The sequence below is a fragment of the Colletotrichum siamense genome, assembly GCF_013390195.1.
Source record: "Colletotrichum siamense strain Cg363 chromosome Unknown KSG_Cg363_contig05, whole genome shotgun sequence".
Taxonomy (NCBI): Eukaryota; Fungi; Ascomycota; class Sordariomycetes; order Glomerellales; family Glomerellaceae; genus Colletotrichum; species Colletotrichum siamense.
The window spans coordinates 1,733,971-1,758,754 of NW_023501018.1; the positions used below are offsets into that span (position 1 = coordinate 1,733,971).

Sequence of the window (24,784 nt, forward strand, 5' to 3'; positions counted from 1 at the left end):
TGGCGGAACAAACGCTGCGAGTGCGGCTCGCCTTCATGTTGCAAATGGCAACATTACTTTCGATCTCATGATCTCCACTACTAGGGGAACCAATACCCCAGGTGTTAAGGGTTGTCTCTGCAACGTTGTCGGCTGCGGCATGGCCGTCACTCGGAGAGACACCTTACAGGCTGTGAGTAACAGTCCAATGCTGAAAGGCAGCTATCTACCTGACCGTTCACTTTAAACATTGTATGGTTTACTCTTCTTACACCCATTCGTTGTCATTCAATACGTCTGCTAACTCTAAGCTCCTGGGCTACCTTAGATGAGCAAAGATATTGACAGACAGCAACCCATTATTGCTGAAAGCTATGAACTTGGCGTCTCTTCTGGGATGCCTTTGGCAACATTTAGACGACATTGGCTTGAGACAGAAAGTCAAGGATGATGAAGCCTGCCGGTTTTCCCTTAGCATTAGACAAGTATGTCTCTAGCACTAAGAAATGAAAAGAAGGCATTATGAGATGTGAGCTTGACCAATGTCGTGGAAGATGATCGCAAAGTTGTTCGGTTGGGACATGCCGCATGTTTGGTGTGCCACACCTCCATTGCCGTAAGCACCCTGCATGATAATCTTTCGCCGACGCGACCTCCCCCACGTATCATAGCCAACGAAAGCCCCGCGTCTTTGGCATCACCTGACGTAGCCTGATTTGAGGAACTTCCAAAAGTTAAATAATTTGAGACCCATTGTGATGAAGGCAACTTCATTTGCGCCGATATCCTGGTTCCATTGTCCACCAAGTTGACGGCGAAATGGCCGACGGCGGTGTCATTGCACTCACAGCTACCATCATCGGTGCTGGTCTTTTGATAATCATGTATGGGTTATTCTGCGGACCTCATCCATGGCGCCGATTACTTCGGCTCTGCTCATCGCGAAGAACACGGCGGCACTCACACGCTGGCATGTATGATGTCGAAACAACGACAACCTATTCTGAGTCTACAGGTGCGTCCAAAGCATTCTGAGAGTCTACTTATTCTAGGGAAAAGACTACTCGTTGACAATGACACAGACGGCCCACCACCTCCTCCACCACGTCCTCCACCGCCGGCATTTTTTCCCCAGCAGCGCAGACCATCATTTTCACATAATCGGAGACCTCGGGTTTACGGTGCTCCAGCTGCGGGTGGGGGTTTCAGACCGGAATTCCCAGTCAACCAGTATCCCGCATGGGATTCTGCAATTGCTGGTCCACGAAGAACGCAAAGACGTTCCCGCCACAGGAGGACTTGGTGAGTTGACGATCCGATACAATGAAAGCCCTGTCAACGGAGATACGAAAACTTCGAGTGAGGGCCAAGAATCATGTTAAAGGAGGCTCTCACGCATCTAGGAAGGAAAGACTTAGTGGCTTGTGTCTTCAGGTTCAAGTCTATAGGAGATGTTCATATCGAATCTGTTGTGTTTCGTTGTAGAAGGAGTGTCACGGAATTGTCAATAGAAATCTACTCAACCCTCACATATAAAAGCTAGCGCCATCATGGAAAATATGTTGAGCGTTGTCCGGAATTTTGACCAGGTGTATCGCTCAACCAGCAACAGAGCTAAGTAGTAAGTCAACCCCCCGTGTGTTGGCAGAATTTGATGAAACCCGGCAACTTTAAGGCCCAGCGAGTAGACATTCATCCGTGAGTCTCCAGGCCTTGCCTAACCCCACACATTCACCTCCACCATTGGTCTACACTTTTGGTATTTGAGTTATTTTAGTGGAAGCCGTAGACCTCTGCATGTACTGCTCTCGTGAGACAGGGAGATGATAATCATGTCAACATCTGCGTTGCTGCCTTCAGCGAATCGAGGTTCGCCGGCGCTTTCGTCGACTGCTACTGCGGAGACTTTGTATACAGCTCCGTGACAGTCCTTGTCCTGGGAACTTGACTCAGACTTGTGGTGATGGCGGTCCTCCCCTAGTTCCTCGGCAGGATCCACGCAGTCAATTGACAATCTGCATTCGACTCGACATCGGCGAAACCAAGCCGAATACATCATCAACTATTAATAACAGGTCCAGCTCGATTTCCATAGGCACAGATTCCCCGATTTCCATCGCTTGGCGAGGTAGCAACTACCCAAGAGCCGACAGCTGACAGCGGAACGCTTATCCTTCCTCCAAACTTTTGCACCAAACCAGGGGATGTGCCTGCAGATATGGTCTGCAGCACCGTCACGAAATCGTGGGTGGTTGCACCCACAGCACATCTACCTAAGGGTTAAACTCAGCAAGCGATTGCTTTCAAGGCCACAAATCTCTCGCGGAAGAGTGCTTTGACCCGAGCAGACCTAAAATCGACATAACGTTAACAATAGGGACGAGTTTGCATTACTGTTCCTCACTGGAGACCTTACAACTGCGGTGGCCTTCTGTCTTGCTCGGAAGCTTGCGGATGACAGGCAGGATTTCCCCATCATTCGAGCGACTTGGAGCACACAACCCAAGTCTAATTAACGATTATCTGCCTGGGCAGATACAACAAGTCAGAAGGGGCCGTAAACGCCTGCAATGACTAGGATGTTGCTCAGGGCATCCTGGCAGTTCTTGGGTAGATGAAGTTGAGCGGGTTCGACTGACACGGAGCATGGGCTCCATTGAGGAGAGTTTGGGAGCAACTACGCAGGGATGGCTGGGCTAGCCTTTGACTTTGTTCATGCCGACCATCAAATGAATGTAAATTCAATGACGACGCATCGGACGCGCCCGCAATTTCTCCAGACTTCATACACTTGGATCATTATTTCTTGGTTTCTATCTTTGTGATGGGCATTTTTCAAACATCATCACTACCCACTTGATTCCTTGCAAAGGCAAATTCTACACTGAAATGAGATCTGCTTTCGGCTTCTCGGAATGCCAGAACGGCCTCTTTTCGTCACGACTCAGTTCTGTCTCAATGCCGTTAACGGTCTCTGCGTAATCAATCACAGCAAACAGAACGTAGACCACACTAGTTGTCCTGTATCGCTACAGTCAGTCGAAAAACGGCATACTCAAGATTCTAGGCGGCATACCAGGTCACTATGCCAGCTCCTATCGTGGCACGACCAACTGCGCCTCTTATGCGAAGATCCGGTGAAGTCTGGCAGAGAAGGCGGTCTTGGTTTGACCCAATCAAGCTCATGTGTCGCTGGGTCTCTGGGACGGCAACGTAGACACAAAAGCCGAGGGTGAACACCGCAAGACTAAGTACCGATATCCGAGGATCTGAGCCGCGACGGATACTTGAGTTGACTCCTATCTCGACTGAAAGAAATATGGCCTGCGAAGTTGTTGGCTCAAATGATCTATTCATGAATCAGTTGCTCACTTACTGTAAATATGAAGAGAGTCTCGTTGAGGGTAGGATACTCGAGTCCATCTCCCTCAATGCTGGTGGCCAGGTCGTGACTTTTCCGCAACCATGACGAATAGTACACGCCAAACATGGTGAGAGCCAATGCGCAAATCTGTAATAGCCGCACGGAGTACATGGAAAATCTGAATAATGTTCTCAAAGCCATGGTGAAGGTTGCAGAAATATGAGAAGGCTCTGGGAAAACAATCAAGTTGGCAATGCTGAGGAAGAACGTGAACAGCAACTGATTAGCGAATTCTAAGCAGACATTGCTTTCTCTAAATACTTCGCTTCAATACGACCAAACACATGAATCTCGATACGCCAAGCGCCGGGTGGATATAAACGTGGAACTGATCGCCTCGTCAGCTCGGCGCGACAAACTCACAACAGCCATTCGCGTCAGCTTAGCGTCTCTACCAAGTCTGCTGCGCAATGGCGCAGCTGCGACCAAGACCTCTCGGGTTCTTGGCCCGACTGACTCAGCCCAAGTACTCCTATATTAATCAATGCTTGCAGGTGTCGGAGGCTCGCGGTCAAAGTTCTCAAGGATCATCCCTAGTTGCGATACATCTTGGCGATCCGGACGATCGGGACACGGATGCCGTTTAACCAGGTTCATCTCATCACAGACACAGAATTTGACGAAGTGCGGGTGATGAGCACCTTTATGGACAGCTTATTGAGGTAGGAGATCGACCAACCCTAGTAGAAAAACCTCAAGAGGTGGACGCAAAAGGGACTCCGTGCGAGTTATGGAAATCTTGCGATAGTTCCGGCCGGCAATGGAGTTTTCGACCATCCAACTGGTGAATCTCGTTTATGCTGGCAGCGTTTCCGGATAGTTGATGTCAAAACTCGTCGTGAAGACGGGGCATATCACACATCACGGAGCACTTATTCATGTGAGAAAGTAAAATCTCTTTTTTCCTGGACTACCTAATAACCATACATCTTGGCCCGAGACATCACGAGACACGGGCTCGGCAGGCGACGAGACCTCCAGAGATACTTTCCCTCAAACCTCTGGAGGCCGCTGCAGAGATGTCTCGGGCGTTCCACTGTTGCGCATTTCACTCCACTTGCACAAGACCCCCCAACCTCACCATCTGCGTTGACCTCAATCGACGCTTGTCAATCGATTGTCGATTGTGCTTCAATAGCGGTAACGGGTGCGACCTTGATCGTGGCCATCAGCGTAAAAGTTGCTACCCCACTGACGGCGCCGACGACCTTGGAAAACGTCATCGCCCCAAAAGTAGTCACTCTTTGGACCACCAGTCCAGCCGATCCACTCGTCCTTGAACCGCTTCATTAACTTTTCCTTCTCGCAAAGGAACTCCTCGCGCTTGATCATGATGAGGTAGTCGTCGCCGGAAACCCACTGGGTCTCTGTGATTTCCCTGTCGACGAGGGCTCGCCACTCAGCCTTCTGGGAAGATTCCCAGTCGTTCCAAGAGCTGGCGCTGGACTGAGAGTTACCCATTTCGATTGATATTTATTTGGGGTTGTAGATAAGTGTTTGTCTGTGTAAGCCTGGGCTTGTAGGTGGGATTGTAGTGGATGATTATTGATTGGTAGAAGCTCGGAGGCTAGTATCTGGCGTCTTGATGAAGTTAGATTCTGAGGGTAGATGAAAAATGAATAGTAGTCAGATAGTAAGACAGATAGTATGATAGATGGCAAGATAGATGGTCCGAATTGAACTTTCGATCTGTCTTTAGGTTGTAAAGATGATTCCAAGGATTTGACTTACTTGTGTGTGGTAGATGGTAGAGTGGTTGTATTGTAGAATGGTAGTTGTTGCGTGTGGTAGTTGTAGTGGGTGGGAGATTGTGGTGATTAGTAGATTGAAGTGTGTGAAGAGGATGGATAGGAAGGAAGATTGAGTCCAGATGAGAGAAGCTTAGGACAATACTTATAGTCTTTTGATGAGAACATTGATAGCTACTCATCTTCCAGAGATTTTACTTTGGGTTGATTTCAAAGCATCGTGTGTGAGCCTTTTGGTTGATCTGGGTGCATCTCCGATACTGCCAGGCCACACAGGTCGGTCGGTGACTTGATGTTGCTGGTGATCCGTATATGTCGTGAAGAGAGTTTCAAAAAGCTACGGTGACGAGGACGCATCCCGTTGGAAGTTTTCGTTTCCAAGTTACTTGATAGTTATTTCAGAGCTCAAAAGAATCTTCGTATATAGTTGTGACTCCCAATGTCGGCAAGATTCCTCTTTTTTCCCTCTTCTCCCACATCCATCGGAGACCCGCCACCAACATTTCTCAAATCCCGTGAAAAGACCGTCAGGCTACTTCCAGCGCTCAGAGAGGATTCAATCACCGCGTTACGACTTCTTTACTTCCTTTCTCACGTCTACATTCGGTTGTCCGCCCATTCATCAGTCATCATGACCGAGCAAAACCCACAACCACAAGGCTCAAAGAGGGACTCGGCTCCCTCTGAGCCTGAGAAGGTGCCCGCCTCCGACTTGACCTCAAAGGGGTGATTTATCTCTATGGCCATTTCATGCCAGTCCCTACTTGCTAACGATATACTTTCAGGGGGACTCGGTCATGTTCGTCCTTGTCGGTGCAAGACGGGCAGGATGCCAATGCTGAGGGCAGCTTTCAGCTCAGCTTTGATCCTCGGACTTTTGAGCCACCAGAGGGAAGTTCACGCAACGATGCCAGTCAGGGCCCAAAAGCTTCGGTACCTGAAAATTCCGAGTCGATGGGCAACCTTGTCAGCCACACCTTATTCTCTCAGATGGCGCCCACTAGCTATCCAAGGATCATCTCCGAAAAGGATTGCGACCTTCGCAAAAAACCCCCAGACAACAACAAGTCGCCAGACAATCAACCGCCAGGCAACAAACAGCCAGACGGTTCAACAAAAGGTCGCTGTCGGAGATTCACCGCGTAGCGGGAATTAAGTTTGTATTAAAATAGCACGTTGAGATTGACCCTGAGGGCCCCGAAAATAGAATTCTTTTTCATCAATTCATCTTGACTCATTACATGGATTTGTCATCTCTCACCCATTACGAGCAGAACCTTGGTGACCTTGTCTTTCCAGTCCTCTTCCTTCACCGACTAACCTCTTCGTCTCTGATGTGGAAGCCCATACTCTCAATCTCCGGAAACAAGGCTCGTATCGACTTGTCCAAGCTCCAGTTTGCCCCGTTGGTAGCGTGTTCGAAGAATGCCCGACTCAACATCCTCCGTCCAGTCAGAGGACAAATGTCTACCGCAGCCTCAATGCTGTACGGCCACCCAACACTGGTACCTCCGGTGTCCGTCGTACCTGGAGAGAGCCAGTCTCGAAACCTCTTGATCAGCGCGTCACGGATAGCAGGACTGCCAAGGTGGTCAGAGATGAGCGTCGCCTGTAAAGTTGGAGCTTACTGTGGTACGAGGTCGATATTCATACGATGTGGCATGAATCGCTGGTGCTTCGTCGGGCGGATCATCTCAGGCATTAGTGCGTAATTAGTTGCCGTGGGGAGGATATTCCACTTCGATCGGTTAGAACTGCATGCACAGAGCCCTCTGCGCCAGTTGCGGCAGTTTACATACCCTCATGTACGTAGCGTATAGGGCACAGCTCGCCAGCTGAACAAACACATCATACCCTTCGATGTTCTTCACCACCTCACAAGCCCAGGAGTGAACGTCGTATGCGTCACCAGGCTGTCGATCTCGGAAGAAGAGCTCGAGGTCAATCTGATCCTGGGGCCCCAGAACCTGATACGAAGGCACGCCATTCGAGAGCATTTCCATCGCGGCATCCCTATAACTGTAGAATATGTTCGATAGTGGGCTGCCGTCGGAGGTCATGAATGAGGGTAGGCGATACTCCTCGCTTTGCATGTTTAGCAGTTGCCGCGCCTGAACTGCTGGAGGATAATGGTTCGCTTTCACGGCGCTCGAAAGCGGCAGGTTTCCGAAGCCTTCGACCGCGCCAGGTGGGAGAATGTGACCCGAATGATTTGCTTGGTCCGCCTTGACTATGGCTTTGAGGAACTCGGAACATCTTTGGTCCTCTTCCTCGGGTGACAGAGCTGCTGGAGGTGAGTCTTTGCTGAGGTCTATTGAATCGACCTGGTGAAGAAGGTAGTGCATCTTGTCAATATGCCACGGCACTACGCCTGTCGGAAGCTCGACGCTGTCATCTTGCTCAACTTTGACACTGGCCGAGGAACTCTGTGAAGACTTCCGGTCGAATAAAGTGCTCGACCCATCGCTGGAACTCTCGTTTCTTGATTTTCGTGGTTTTTGTTTGCCCTCCTTAAGTCGTCGCAGAATCACTTCCGGTGATTCGTCCGCAGCCAGCCTAGCTATGATCTCGGCCTTCATGGCGTTGTCCGCCCACTTCAACAGCTCAAAAAGAGACTTCAATGTGTCGACCTGTCCAACCAATTGGCGGTTTGCCCTGCGGATACCCTGCATCCTCGTCTCGCCATGGTCGACCTCGTAAACGCAATCATGATTAGTCGCCGCACACCGGCTACACGACGGTCGTTGGCCATCACACTGAGGTTGATTCATAAGTAACGGAAAACAAGACGGTCCGTACGAGACGTACCTTTTGTCGTAACTTTCGGCATGACCCGCACGCGATGCGCCCCTTGGGTCCCTTGGAAGCTGGACTTGGGGGCGATGCGGGGAGGGGCTTATCATCGGAATGCCCACGAGGGCGGATCGGACGCAGATTGGTCGACATGAGCTGTTACGATGTAGTGATTGCCCGTCCGATGGCCGGTGTGCACAGAAGCATCGTTGCCCGTCGTTCTCTTAGATGTGTCTATGCCTGCGGCTCAGCTGAGGTCGTTAATCGAGACAGTCATCCAAGGCAAAGAACTTCAACGACGCATGTTGTGGGCCAAAAGACCCTAAGTAGTAGCACTACCGAAACCCCTTGGACTAGCGCTGCAGGGTTTGGCGCTCGCGATCCAATGGGACGGTGTCAGTATCTCACTTGGTAGAACTTTGGCGGAGCGATCGTGCCACCGGAATTCGCGGGCAGCGAGCCTTTGGTCCTTTATTTCAAAAAATGGCTTGTGAGGGGGAAGGGAAGAAACATGGAGCCACGGTTCACATGTACTAGGCTGGATATGTGTTGGTGAGGGGGGAAACCTTTGGGAGCTCGCACTAATTTTCGCGTGCATGCCCACCATAAGCATGGTTTCTTTTTTAGAACATGGTCTCGAGAATTGGGGAAATGTGTCGCCCTTGAATGACAAATTTGACACTCCCGTCGATGCTAGTTCCGCTTGCTCTCGGGGGAGATCTGGGTCTAAGTAAGCTATTCAATTAGCAGCATCTTGCACAGCAATAAGTCAGCCCACCCCATAACCGAACACCCCCCATAACCGAACGCATCAAAACACTACTTTTTCCCCTCTTTACTACTATAACTACCTTACGCTAGAACGCGTTTACTTACTATAATACTTAAAATTAATTCTTTTAAAAATACTAGTATACTTAGTATAGCTAAATATACTAAGAAAGATATTTTAAACGTTCTATATAATATTTAGAATAAGATAAGTATTTAGAAAGCTATATATACTTTAAAAGTACTTTTATTAACTCTCTATAGTTATCTCTATAGTTTTAAGACTTAGTAAAAAAGTTATACTATTTTTTAGAAGTTAATACTTATTTAAAAGAGTTATTTAGTTAATTAAGCTCTTATATAAAGTATTTTTAGTTTTATATTTACTTATTAGTAATTTAAAGATCTAGCTTAATAAGTATTAGCTTATATTAGTAATAACTACTCTCTTAGTAAGAATTAGATTAATAACTTACTATACTATAACTTTTCTCTAAAAACCCTTTAAAGTAAAGCTATTAAATCTAAACGTATTACTACTATTATAACTAAGAAGATATAAGTTTACTTTAATTTATATAATTTACTTAAAATTAAGTATATCCTACTTTAGCTTTACTATAATATAGATAAGACTAATTTAATAGAGGGTAAAAGAGTTAATAGCTTTATCTTAAGTTTTTCTTATATAAAGAAAATATATATTAAGACCTTAAACTTATATATATAGATTACTATACTAAAGTATATGATATGTAACGTAGTGAAGGCGTTTACTGCTTTTAGCGCGATAGGCGCCCTAACTACACTTAATGTGATTAATATGGTTAGCGTGTTAAACGTAGTAAAGGCCCTTAAGGCTTTTAGGGTGTTTAATGCGCCTAAGGCCTTAAACGTGGTTAACCTTCTTAATATATATATTGCTATAATTATGTTACTAACGTAATATATATTAATTAGTAGCATAACCTTAATAGTTACTTACCTCCCTTAAATTAAGGAAGATAGCTAACCTTATATTAACAGTTAACCCTATTAAGTTTAATAAATAAGTTTTAGTATATAGCTAACTTTATAAAGCTTAAATAATAATAATATCTTATTAAACTCTTCTTCTAACTAAGAATATCTTAAAGAGATATAAAACCTCACTATTATGCCCTAGATAATATTAACTAATTTTAAGGTAGTAGAAAACCTTAAAGCTAAATTACTTAAGCCTATTAGCTATATAATAATTACTAATTTCTAAGCTACTTATAAAAACTACTTAGAGAAGTTTTATAGAATACTTATTCTAACTAAATATTTACTACTTAACCTTAATATATAAGTTATAATCTTAACTATAGTTTATAAGGGATTTAAATACTATATAATAAACTACTATAAATAAATCTAAACTATAGACCTAAAAAGAGAAGCTTATATTAACGCTATAAAACTTAAAAGCTAAATATTAAAGATTTAGAGAGATAATCTTAATATATTTACTAACTTAGTTAAATAATAATATTATCTTAATATATTATATTATATAAGATATATTAAGATTAAAAATACTTTAAAATAAAAACCTAACCTTACTTTACTTTTTAGTAATAATAGAAAAATAGGAGGTTATAAGACCCTAAATACTAGCTATATAGAGAAACTAAAAGGCTTAAAACCTTAACGTTTAGTTAATATTCTATCTTAAGATTAAGAATTAATAGTAGTTCTATTAATTTTAGAGGAATATATTAACTTTAGATAAAGATTCTTAAGTACTTTAAGATTTTTACCTCTAAAGTTAGAAATACTAAGTAATTAACTATTAATGCCTAATTTAACTACTAAGATTTTAATTATATTATTAGAATAATTAACTATTATAATAATAAATACTATTTATTATATAACTAAACTTCTTTTTAGCTAAAGCTAAAGTAGTATATTAAAATTTAATAATATATAAAGTTATTATAGTTAAGAATAGTCTTAGCTTATCTATCCTAAATCTTAGCTTACTTTATTAACTATACTAAAAAGAAAAAAGCCTATATTTAATAATAATATCTAAGAGTAAACTAAAGATATAAAATAGATCTCTACTCTATAAAGAGATCTAAGTAATAATAATAATAAAAGTAATCCTAATAATAAGAAGAACTATAAAGATAAAGATTATAGTAAAAGAGGAAGTAATAAAAACTAACTAAACTACTACTTTTCTAAAGCTTAATAGAGGTTTATTAAGCTAGAATAGTTTAATAATAAAATATCTATTAATTATAACTTTCTATTTATACTTATTACTTTAAATAGAGATTATATTATCTATATACTATTTAGCTCTCTTATAGATAATATAAAATATTTACTTCTATATTTTAAGATAGATATAATTAGCTTATTTAATCTACCTCTATATAATAATAAAGTAGATAATATCTATATTAATAGAAGTTCTAAAATAGTTTACTAAAATATATATCGCTTTATTAACGCTATTAATAGTTATATTAAATCTAATAATAGTAATATAGCTATAATAGCTCTAAACCTCTATTAAATATTACTTCACTATATATTAGATTAGTATTATACTAACTTAATAATTAAAAAGAAGTTAGCTTTAAGAGACCTTTAGGTTAGAATTATATAATAGAAAGAACTATTACTTAGTAGATTTTGCTTTCTATATAAACTTATTAAAGCGTAATTATTTAAAGAATAATATACTTTAGGAGATATTTATAATTATTATAATATTAATTACTAGATAACTAAGATAGCTTAACTTTACTATAACATAGAAGAGTTTAAAGTAAAGATATTATCTATAATATATAATAAGATAAATATTAAGCTTATTATAAGTATTCTAAAACTTAATAGATTAACTAACTATAATAAATTTATAGCTAGTTTATAAAGTATAATTTTAAGCTAGTATAAAATAGTTACTAAAAGATTATAGTATAACTTTTTATTATTAATTACTAAAAGTAAGTATATAGGGATAATATCTTTATATTTAATATTAAAAATAACACCTAAATCCTCTTTAAATTATTATCCTTACTATTTAAAACTAAAAGAGCTAAAAGTCTCTAGCCTAATATTAGTAAAAAATATAAAAACTATTATAAATATCTTAATTAAACTACTATTAACTTATAATAAGTTAGCTTAACTTAAGAAGCCTTAAGTATAATTTAAATATAAATATTAACCTAACTATTATAATTAATATAATTAATATCTAAAAGTATTAAGATATCTATCTATATATACTACTTCTAAACTTAAGTAGTAGATTAATAATACTAATAGTAATAACCTATCTAATAATAATAATTATAATTATATTTAGTATTATAAAGCTATTAATATTTTAGAAGCTTATAATAAGGACTTAGTTATTAATATAAATAATAAAAGTAAAGATAATTATAATACTAAATATATAGATTATATTAATATTTCGTTTTAACTAAATAAAAATTACACTTTAAAGATATTAAGATATCTTCTTTATTATAATAATAAATACCTTCTTTTTAATACTACTTTATTTTTAAACTCTATATTAACTAACCTAGAAATCTATTTATATAACACTTATTTATATAATATAAAGCTATACTTAGATTTTAATAGTATTTTCTCATATTAAACCTTTTTATTACTATAGCTAAATACTATTATTATTAGCTTTATTAAGCTTTAACACTATAATAGCACTTACTTATATAAGTATATATATACTAAGATTATTATCTAAGGTTTTTAAAATAAACTACTAATTATAATTTATATTAATATAAGCGCTAATAGATCTATAATTAGTAAAGCTTATCTCTATTAATTTTATATTATTACTAAGTACTTTAAAGTTTTTAAGCTATAAGGAGTAAGAAGCCTAAAGATTATTATATAGGTTACCTTCTTAATACTTATTTAAAGTTAGTTACTAAGTAGATATATAGTAACTACTAAACTATAAATAAGTACTTAGCTAATATTATACTTTAATATTAGTTTACTTATAAGGTAAAACTTTAATATTCTAAATAATATTAATATTCTAAACTCTAAATCTTATATTTATATTCTATCCTACAGTAATCTTTATATACCTTTATAGATTTATTCTAAGGTCCTAATAAAGATTTTTACTATATATACTACTACTAATATAGTAATATTATTATATAATTAGGTAACCTTTTAAATTACTATACTAATAAGATTAAAATAAAATCCTTTCTATTTAGCTTAAAGCAAAAAAGGTATATATTTATATATATAAGCGTTTTACTATTTATTCCTATTATTAATAACACTTTTTACCTTTTAAAAATTAAATATAAAATAAAACTTAAAATATTATTACTATTTAAATCTAATAGTTTTATTAAACTATAAACTTATAATTATTTATAAGCTGCTATATTAATATCACTAAATAAATACTTAATATATTATTTTGTTTTTTATTTTATAGATTAAAAACTAGCTACTTTAATCTAATTACCTAAGCAGTTAGCTGCTAAATAAGGCTAACTCTTAGCCTTTAACTTAAGTAAATCTTTTATAGCTTAAAATAATACTAAAGATAATCTTACACTAAAATAGAGATATTTATAAGGGAACTATTAATATAAATAGTAAAATAAGTATTATTAAGCTAAAAAGCTTACTTATTATTATTATTAATAAAGGTGTTTATATCTATAATTATAGCAAAAAAGCTATATAACACCTTAAAGAAGTAATCTTATATTATCTTAAGGTTTAAATTAACTAAAGTTTAATTAATCTTTTAGAAGACTAATACTTATATATTAAACTTATTAATAGTTAGTAAAAAATAAATATAAGATAATATCTATACCTAATAAGCAAAGAAGATAAGAAACTAATAAATATTATTCTTAATAAGCTATATACTTAAGACTAAATAGAATAAGGGAAATTTAGACTTACTTTATTTAGAGCTCTTATATTTATAATATAGCATATTATTAATAGTAAACATAAAGGCTAAATAGTTATTAATTTATATACCTTAAATAAAACTATAGTTCTAAATATATATCTAATACCCCTCTAATAAGATATTATTAAATACCTAAAGGGAAAAGCTTAAATTATAGTTATTAATACTTAATTATTCTTTTATTAGTTTCTTATTAAGAAGAAATATAGAGAATACTTTATAATTATTAATTATTAAAGCTAAGAGTAGTTAAAAGTTATACTTATAGGTTTTTATAACTCTCTAGTATATACTTAATATATTATAGATAAGCTTTTATAGCTTTATAAGGAGTTTATATATACTTTTATTAATAATATTATAATAATATTAATTAACCTTAAAAGCTACCTAAAGTATTTTAATACTATTTTTAAACTATTTTTAGATATTAATCTATTACTATTTACTTAAAAGTTATTTATTAGATATCTATCTATTAAATTATTAGGATTTACTATTAATACCTTTAGCCTATCTAATATATAAAACTATATTAACGCTATTATAAAGATAAAATACTTATATAATATTTATTAACTTAAATATTAGATTAAAGCTATAGGATTTCTTTAATATATTATACTATAATATAGTAATTATATATAACTACTATAAGAACAAAAAACCTTATTATTAGTATAAGCTTATATATAAAGTAAAGATAAGAGTATAGCTAGAAAAATATTTTGCTAAAATATTTATTTTATTCTAACTAAAGAAGAAATTATAAGCTTTAATAATATTAAGAATACTTTAATAGATAATAATATAATATTTCACTATAATCTTAATAAATAGTTATTTATTTAGCTTAATTCCTTAAAAGAATATAGATATTTAGCCTTAATTTTCTAACTTAAGGATAGTATTATTTAGAAACCCTATAATACTATTAAATAAATAGATATACTGCCTATTACTTATATAAATAAGGCGCTTAATATAGCTAAACAAAAGTATTAGCTTATTAAACTTAAAATAGCCTATCTAGTATAAGTAGTTAAGAAAACTAAACTATTAATATAATTATCTTATAATAAACCTATAATTATTCTTACTAACTATTTAGTAACTTATAATATAGTTAAGTAAATATTATTATAAACTAAAAATAAAATAAAGTTAAACTTATATCTTATTTTATTATCTAAATACCTTAGCTAATTCTTATTAGTATACTACTATATCTTAAGAATATCTAATATTATAGTAGATGCTTTATTATATTTATTAACTACTAAAGTATTAATAGAAGATATTAGTAAACTTAATAAAATATAGGATAATATACTAATAGGAGTTAATTTTATAACTAAAGCTTTATTAGATAATAATTTCAAAACTAAACTTATTTAAGTATATAAAAAATCAAAATTATAAAAGAAAATATATAATATATTAAGTAACTAATAAGATAATATTAAGCTTAACTTTATTATATATAATAGCTTCCTTTATTATATTAATTACTATAACCTTAAGTGATAACTTTATATACTAAAGGAAATAGTAATACTATTAATTAAAGAGGCTTATAATAATTATTATTATTTTAGAGAGTAATAAATATAAAAAGCACTAAATAATAACTTTTATATTTAAAGGTTATATTACTAAGTAAAAGTATATATTTAAAACTATCCTTATTATAAAATACTTAGTATTAATTATTAACTACTATTAAGAACTATATAACTAATCTTAATACTACTTATTTTATTTTATATTATTATAATAAACTTTATTATTAGTTTTCCTAAAATATTATTAAAATACTTTAGTTATAAATAAAAAAACTTCTTATTACTTAATATTATCTTTATAGTTAATAATAAATTCTTAAAAGTAATATTACTTATCCTAAAATACTTAATATATATTACTAAAATCTAGAGATATTTACTTCTTTAAGAACTCTAATATAGAAACTAAGGAATTCCTAAGGTAATTATTTTAAACTATAATTATAAATTCTTATTAAAATTTTAGATATTACTTTAGACTAAACTTAATACTAAGCTGAAGTTTTTAACTATATATTATCTATAAACTAATAGAATATTAGAAAGAAAAAACTAAACTATTAAACTAACTATTAAGTATTTTTTAAATATTATAGATAGTAATTAAAGTAAACTACTTCTTAATCTCTAATATAATCTAAATAATACTTACTCTTAAGTAATTAGCTACTTACTAAATTAGATTCTTTATAGTATAAATATAAATAACACTTTAAATATTTTAGGAGACTTAAATCTAGAACTTAACTATAAAATATTCTAAAAAGAAGTAAAAATCTTAATTACTATAGCTTAGCTTTATATAAAGGAATACTATAATAAAAAATACTATTCTATTATATTTAAACTAAGAGATTAAATATATTTTAAGATAGGATTAAGATATTTTCTACTAAGACGCTTAATATTAAAATATAGCTATTAATATATCCCTTTTAAAGTTATTAACTAAATTAGTAAATTAGCTTATTATTTAGATATTCTACTAAATATAAATATATATTTAGTAATATTAGTAACTTAACTTATAGTAGTATTAACGCTTAGTACTAACCCTTTTAATTAGCAAAATAATTACTATAGCCTTATTAATATATAAGAAAATAAAGATATATATTAGCTTAAATTATATAAACATTTTAAAGTTAAAAGTATCCTTAAAAAGTAAATAACTACTTAAGGAAAAGTTTAATACTTAATTAAATAGAAAGGATATCTACCTATTTATACTATATAGATAGATAAAGATATAATAAATATAAATAAACTTATTTCTATTTTTAAAGAATATAAATATAAAATAAAATTACTATACTAATAAGCTTAAGCTTAAAAACTAACTACTAGTTTAAAAGAATAATCCTTTAAACTTAGAAAAAGACCTAAATAACTAGTATATAAGAGAGGAAGATTAAAAAAGAATCTAAATTAAAAACCTAGTTAATAAAGTATTAATCTAAGATAAAGCGCTTATTATTTAAAATATATAGTTTAGTCTTTATAGCTATAAGATATAGTATAAAACATCTATTATTAGTTAATAATAAGTTATTTATACTCACTTTAAAGCTATATATAACTTAATATATTCACCTTTATTATAATAGATATAAATAAGAACCTTTATAACTTTAACTACTATTTTCACTTAAAGGTTATTCTCTATTTTAAATTATTAGCTAATAGTAAAAATTAAAGTAACTAGTTACCTATATAAAAAAATAAATATATTACTAAGTAACTATTATACTTATTACTATTATCCCTCTTAATATAATATTAGTACCCTTCTCTCCTATATATATAACACTTTTATATTTTATACTTATATTATATAGTCTTTAGCTATTAATACTATTATTATCTTTATTTTATTTATTATAATTATTACTATTAGTATTTTTTAATACTTTTAATGCTAGCTATATAGTTAACACTTCTATCTTATTTAGAGCATATTATTATTAAAATATATTTATACCTAAAGTTTAGTATTAGCTAAATAGTTACTATATAAAAAATAATAAGCTTTACCTTCTTTATACTCTTAATTTTATATATTATTATATACCTAATATTAAAGAGAAGGATTATATTAAGCTTACTTATTATATTTATAACTTTACTACCTTTTAATACACTATTAACTTTAAGTAGAACTACTATAATTATAATAAGAATATCTTATAGCACTTTTTTATTATCTATATAAGTACTAATATAGTAAATATTAATTACTTTAAGCTTACTAAGCTAAGTAAGTTCTACTAAAAATTCTTTTTAGTTATCTTTCTTTATAAGTAATATATTATTAACTTTACTTCTTAAGACTCTTAATACTATCCTTTCTCTATAAAACTTATTAATATTAAAGACTATAGTAATATTATTAGTAGTAACCTCTTTAATATTAAAAGTAATAAGTTAAATAATAATAGTAATATTAGTATTAAGTTTATTAATATCTTTATTAATATTAATATAATTAAACTTATTAACACTAAGGTTATTAGCACTATAAAGCTTATTATTACTATAAAGAATGCTAATAAGGTTAAAATAGCTAATACTATACCTCTTATATCTATAGCTAAGACCTTAGAAGTATATAATAAATATATTAATACTATTACTACTTTACTTAAAAGCTTTTATAAAGCTTATAATAAGCTTTATACTTTAATAATATCTAATAATATTAATAATTTTAACTAAGTTAGTATAAATATTACTAAGTTTATTAATACTATTAATATTAAGAATAAGGTAATAAAGGTATTTATACTTAAGCTTATAGTTAACTTAACGCTTAGTTATATAAGCCTTAACACCTTCCTTAAGTATAAGCATACTATATCTACTACTAACCTTAATAACCTCTTTATTACTATACTTTCTAAGAAGGTTACTACTACTATAAATATTAATAATACTTAGATACTTATTATGCTTAAAATAAGCTAGATATCTAATATATTTATAAACGCTATTATCTTAAACCTTAATACTATATTTAAGGCTAATAGTTACTATTAATTAGGTAAAGCGCTTAATACTACTATTAATAACTAAGAGGTATTCTATAAATATTAATATAATATCACTATTATTACTATTAATAACCTTATTCTTTATACTACTAATAAGATATATATACTTCTTTATAACACTTACGTTATATTTAGCCCCTATATATTTATTAAGGCGCTTAAAGTGTTTATTAAAAATTATATTAAAACTAATACTATATTTAGCTTTATTAACCCCTAATTTATAATAAAGGTTATATTAAAAGTTAAGTTCTCAGCTATTTATACTGCTAAATATTTAACTATAGATATAGTTAAAGCGTTAAATATTAACCTAAAAGTAGCTTATAGTATTATTAATATTAATAATAATAAAGCTAAAGCTGCACTACTTATATAGCGTTATAAAAGTATAAACTTAAATATATTTTATACTAAGGTTACTAACCTTACTACCTCTATTATAATAATTAAAAACTCTATAATTAAATATTTCCCTAAGGTTACTACTAATACTAAAACTACTTACTTTAAAGTATTTACTAATAATTATAAACTAGCTAATACTTATAATGTTAGTATTACTAACCTTCTCTATAATATTATTGCTATTAAGGATAATAATAAGGAGGAGGAGGCTTTAGACATTCTTACCCTTAATAAGTATAATACTATCTAAATAGTATTTAATACTAAGAATACTTTCTTTAAAATATATATATTTAAATAAGTAGATAAGGAGTTAACTATAAGCTATATTAGTAAAAGTAGGATTATAAGATAGAATATATAAAAGTAAGGTTTAAGTTATATATAATTATATTAGCTATAATAAAGTATAAATAGAAATTATACCTATTATTATAGATAATATTCTTTCTTTTTATTTATAGTAATTAATATATAATATAGTGAAGGTGTTTACTGCCTTTAGTATAATAAGCGCCTTAACTATACTTAATATAATTAACGTAGTTAGTATATTAAACATAGTAAAAGCCCTTAAGGCTTTTAAGGTGTTTAATACGCTTAAGGCTTTAAATATAGTTAACCTTCTTAATATATATATTACTATAACTATATTACTAACATAACATATATTAATTAGTAGTATAACCTTAATAGTTACCTACCTCTCTTAAATTAAGGAAGATAGCTAACCTTATATTAATAGTTAACCTTATTAAGTTTAATAAGTAAGTTCTAATATATAGCTAACCTTATAAGGCTTAAATAATAATAATATCTTATTAAACTCTTCTTCTAACTAAGAATATCCTAAAAAGACATAAAACCTCACTATTATACTTTAAATAATATTAACTAATCTTAAGGTAGTAGAAAACCTTAAAGCTAAATTACTTAAGCTTATTAACTATATAATAATTACTAATTTCTAAGCTACTTATAAAAACTATTTAGAGAAGTTTTATAAAACGCTTACTCTAACTAAATATTTACTACTTAACCTTAATATATAAGCTATAATCTTAGCTATAGCTTATAAGGGATTTAAATACTATATAATAAACTACTATAGATAAATCTAAACTATAAACCTAAAAAGAGAAACTTATATTAATACTATAAGACTTAAAGGCTAAATATTAAAGATTTAGAGAGATAATCTTAATATATTTACTAACTTAGTTAAATAATAATATTATCTTAATATGTTATATTATATAAGATATATTAAGATTAAAAATACTTTAAAATAAAAACCTAACCTTACTTTACTTTTTAGTAATAATAGAAAAATAGGAGGTTATAAGACCCTAAATACTAGCTATATAGAGAAACTAAAAGGCTTAAAACCTTAACGTTTAGTTAATATTCTATCTTAAGATTAAGAATTAATAGTAGTTCTATTAATTTTAGAGGAATATATTAACTTTAGATAAAGATTCTTAAGTACTTTAAGATTTTTACCTCTAAAGTTAGAAATACTAAGTAATTAACTATTAATGCCTAATTTAACTACTAAGATTTTAATTATATTATTAGAATAATTAACTATTATAATAATAAATACTATTTATTATATAACTAAACTTCTTTTTAGCTAAAGCTAAAGTAGTATATTAAAATTTAATAATATATAAAGTTATTATAGTTAAGAATAGTCTTAGCTTATCTATCCTAAATCTTAGCTTACTTTATTAACTATACTAAAAAGAAAAAAGCCTATATTTAATAATAATATCTAAGAGTAAACTAAAGATATAAAATAGATCTCTACTCTATAAAGAGATCTAAGTAATAATAATAATAAAAGTAATCCTAATAATAAGAAGAACTATAAAGATAAAGATTATAGTAAAAGAGGAAGTAATAAAAACTAACTAAACTACTACTTTTCTAAAGCTTAATAGAGGTTTATTAAGCTAGAATAGTTTAATAATAAAATATCTATTAATTATAACTTTCTATTTATACTTATTACTTTAAATAGAGATTATATTATCTATATACTATTTAGCTCTCTTATAGATAATATAAAATATTTACTTCTATATTTTAAGATAGATATAATTAGCTTATTTAATCTACCTCTATATAATAATAAAGTAGATAATATCTATATTAATAGAAGTTCTAAAATAGTTTACTAAAATATATATCGCTTTATTAACGCTATTAATAGTTATATTAAATCTAATAATAGTAATATAGCTATAATAGCTCTAAACCTCTATTAAATATTACTTCACTATATATTAGATTAGTATTATACTAACTTAATAATTAAAAAGAAGTTAGCTTTAAGAGACCTTTAGGTTAGAATTATATAATAGAAAGAATTATTACTTAGTAGATTTTACCTTCTATATAAACTTACTAAAATATAGTTATCTAAAGAATAATATATTTTAGGAGATATTTATAATTATTATAATATTTATTACTAGATAACTAAAGTAGCTTAACTTTACTATAATATAGAAGAGTTTAAAATAAAGATATTATTTATAATATATAATAAGATAGATATTAAGCTTATTATAAGTATTCTAAAGCTTAATAGATTAACTAACTATAATAAATTTATAGCTAGTTTATAAAGTATAGTTCTAAGCTAATATAGAATAGTTACTAAAGGATTATAGTATAACTTTTTATTATTAACTACTAAAAGTAGGTATATAAGGATAATATCTTTATATTTAACACTAAGAATAACACCTAAATCCTCTTTAAATTATTATCCTTACTATTTAAAACTAAAAGAGCTAAAAGTCTCTAGCTTAATATTAGTAAAGAATATAAGAACTACTATAAATATCTTAATTAAACTACTATTAACTTATAATAAGTTAGCTTAACTTAAGAAGTTTTAAGTATAATTTAAATATAGATATTAACCTAATTATTATAATTAATATAATTAATATCTAAAAGCGCTAAGATATCTATCTATATATACTACCTCTAAACTTAAATAGTAGATTAATAATACTAATAGTAATAACCTATCTAATAATAATAATTATAATTATATCTAATACTATAAAGCTACTAATACTTTAGAAGCTTATAATAAAGACTTAGTTATTAGTATAAATAATAAAAGTAAAGATAATTATAACACTAAATATATAGATTATACTAATATTTTATTTTAACTAAATAAAGATTATATTTTAAAAATATTAAGATATCTTCCTTATTATAATAATAAATACCCTCTTTTTAATACTATTTTATTTTTAAACTTTATATTAACTAACCTAGAAATCTATTTATATAATACTTATTTATATAATATAAAGCTATACTTAGATTTTAATAATATCTTTTTATATTAAACTTTTTTATTACTATAGTTAAATACTACTATTATTAGCTCTATTAAGCCTTAATACTATAATAGCACCTACTTATATAAGTATATATATACTAAAATTATTATTTAAGGTTTTTAAGATAGACTGCTAATTATGATTTATATTAATATAGGTACTAATAGATCTATAATTAGTAAGGCTTATCTCTACTAATTTTATATTATTATTAAGCACCTTAAGGTTTTTAAACTATAAAGAGTAGAGAGCTTAAAAATTATTATATAGGTTACTTTCTTAATACTTATTTAAAGTTAGTTATTAAGTAGATATATAGTAACTATTAAACTATAAATAGGTATTTAGCTAGTATTATACCTTAATATTAGTTTACTTATAAAGTAAGACTTTAATATTCTAAATAGTATTAATATTTTAAACTCTAAATCTTATATTTATATTCTATCTTATAGTAATCTTTATATACTTTTATAGATTTATTCTAAAATCCTAATAAAAACCTTCACTATATATACTACTACTAATATAATAATACTACTATATAATTAGGTAACCTTTTAAATTACTATACTAGTAAGATTAAAATAGAATCCCTTTTATTTAACCTAAAGTAAGAAGGGTATATATTTATATATATAAATACTTCACTATTTATTCCTATTATTAATAATACTCTTTACCTTTTAAAGATTAAATATAGAATGAAACTTAGAACGTTATTATTATTTAAATCTAATAGTTTTATTAAACTATAAACTTATAATTATTTATAAGCTGCTATATTAATATTACTAAATAAATACTTAATATATTATTCTATTTTTCACTTTATAAATTAAAAATTAGTTACTTTAGTCTAATTACTTAAATAGTTAGCTATTAAATAAGGCTAACTTTTAGCTTCTAACTTAAGTAAATCTTTTATAACTTAAAGTAATACTAAAAATAATCTTATACTAAAATAGGGAGATATTTATAAGGGAACTATTAATATAAATAGTAAGATAAATATCACTAAGCTAAAGAGCCTACTTACTGTTATTACTAATAAAAGTATTTATATCTATAATTATAATAAAGAAACTATATAACACTTTAAGGAAGTAATCTTATATTATCTTAAGGTTTAGATTAACTAAGGTCTAATTAATCTTCTAGAAGACTAATACTTATATATTAAACTTATTAATAGTTAGTAAAAAATAAATATAAGATAATATTTATACTTAGTAAGTAAAGAAAATAAGAAACTAATAGATATTATTCTTAATAAGCTATATACTTAAGACTAAATAGAATAGAGGAAATCTAAACCTATTCTGTTTAGAGCTCCTATATTTATAATATAGCATATTATTAATAGCAAATATAAGGGCTAAATAGTTATTAATTTACATACTTTAAATAAGGCTATAGTTTTAGATATATATTTAATACCCCTCTAGTAAGATATTATTAAACACCTAAGGGGAAAAGCTTAGATTATAGTTATTAACGCTTAATTATTTTTTTATTAATTTCTTATTAAAAAGGAATATAGAGAACGCTTTATAATTATTAGTTATTAAAGCTAAGAGTAGTTAAAAGTTATACTTATAAGTTTTTATAACTCTCTAGTATATACTTAATACGTTATAGATAAGCTTTTATAGCTTTATAAAGAGTTTATATATACTTTTATTAATAATATTATAATAATATTAACTAACCTTAAAAGCTACTTAAAGTATCTTAATACTATCTTTAAACTATTTTTAAATATTAGTTTATTATTATCTACTTAAAAGTTATTTATTAGATATCTATCTGTTAAATTATTAGGATTTACTATTAACGCTTTTAGCTTATCTAATATATAAGACTGTGTTAATATTATTATAAAGATAAAATACTTATATAACCTTTATTAACTTAAATATTAGATTAAAGCTATAAGATTTCTTTAATATATTATATTATAATATAGTAATTATATATAACTACTATAAGAACGAAAAACCTTATTATTAGTATAAGCTTACGCATAAGGTAAAGATAAAAGTGTAGCTAGAAAAATATTCTACTAAAATACTTATTTTATTTTAACTAAAAAAGAAATTATAAGCTTTAATAATATTAAGAATACTTTAATAGATAATAATATAGTGTTTCACTATAATCCTAATAAATAGTTATTTATCTAACTTAATTCCTTAAAAGAATATAGATATTTAGCCTTAATTTTCTAACTTAAGGATAGTATTATTTAGAAACCTTATAATACTATTAAATAAATAGATATACTGCCTATTACTTATATAAGTAAGGCGCTTAATATAGCTGAATAAAAGTATTAGCCTATTAACCTTAAAGTAGCCTATTTAGTATAAGTAGTTAAGAAAACTAAACTATTAATATAATTATCTCATAATAAACTTATAATTATTCTCACTAACTATTTAGTAACTTATAATATAGTTAAGTAAATATTATTATAGATTAAAGATAAAATAAGGTTAAACCTATATTTTACTTTATTATCTAAATACTTTAGCTAATTCTTATTAGTATACTACTATATTTTAGGAATATTTAATATTATAGTAAACACCTTATTATATTTACTAACTACTAAAATACTAATAGAAGATATTAATAAACTTAATAAAATATAAGATAATATACTAATAGGAGTTAATTTTA

At 29.5% G+C, this 24,784-nt stretch overlaps 3 protein-coding genes across 3 annotated transcripts; 1 reads left to right on the plus strand and 2 right to left on the minus strand.

The window, feature by feature from the left end:
• Positions 1–4,534: 4,534 nt before the first annotated feature.
• On the minus strand, positions 4,535–4,864 carry CGCS363_v008076 (uncharacterized protein; the record flags this gene model as incomplete). Its single annotated transcript, XM_036639925.1, has 1 exon — positions 4,535–4,864. One exon carries the CDS (start codon positions 4,862–4,864, stop codon positions 4,535–4,537), a length of 330 nt encoding a protein of 109 aa, XP_036494030.1.
• Positions 4,865–5,782: 918 nt separating this feature from the next.
• CGCS363_v008077 (uncharacterized protein) lies at positions 5,783–6,297 on the plus strand (the record flags this gene model as incomplete). The annotated part of the gene is made up of 2 exons (XM_036639926.1): positions 5,783–5,877; positions 5,937–6,297. The coding sequence occupies 2 exons, from the start codon at positions 5,783–5,785 to the stop codon at positions 6,295–6,297; spliced, it is 456 nt and encodes a 151-aa protein (XP_036494029.1).
• Positions 6,298–6,460: 163 nt separating this feature from the next.
• Positions 6,461–7,823, minus strand: CGCS363_v008078 (uncharacterized protein; the record flags this gene model as incomplete). The annotated part of the gene is made up of 3 exons (XM_036639927.1): positions 6,461–6,731; positions 6,780–6,889; positions 6,951–7,823. 3 exons carry the CDS (start codon positions 7,821–7,823, stop codon positions 6,461–6,463), a joined length of 1,254 nt encoding a protein of 417 aa, XP_036494345.1.
• Positions 7,824–24,784: the final 16,961 nt, after the last annotated feature.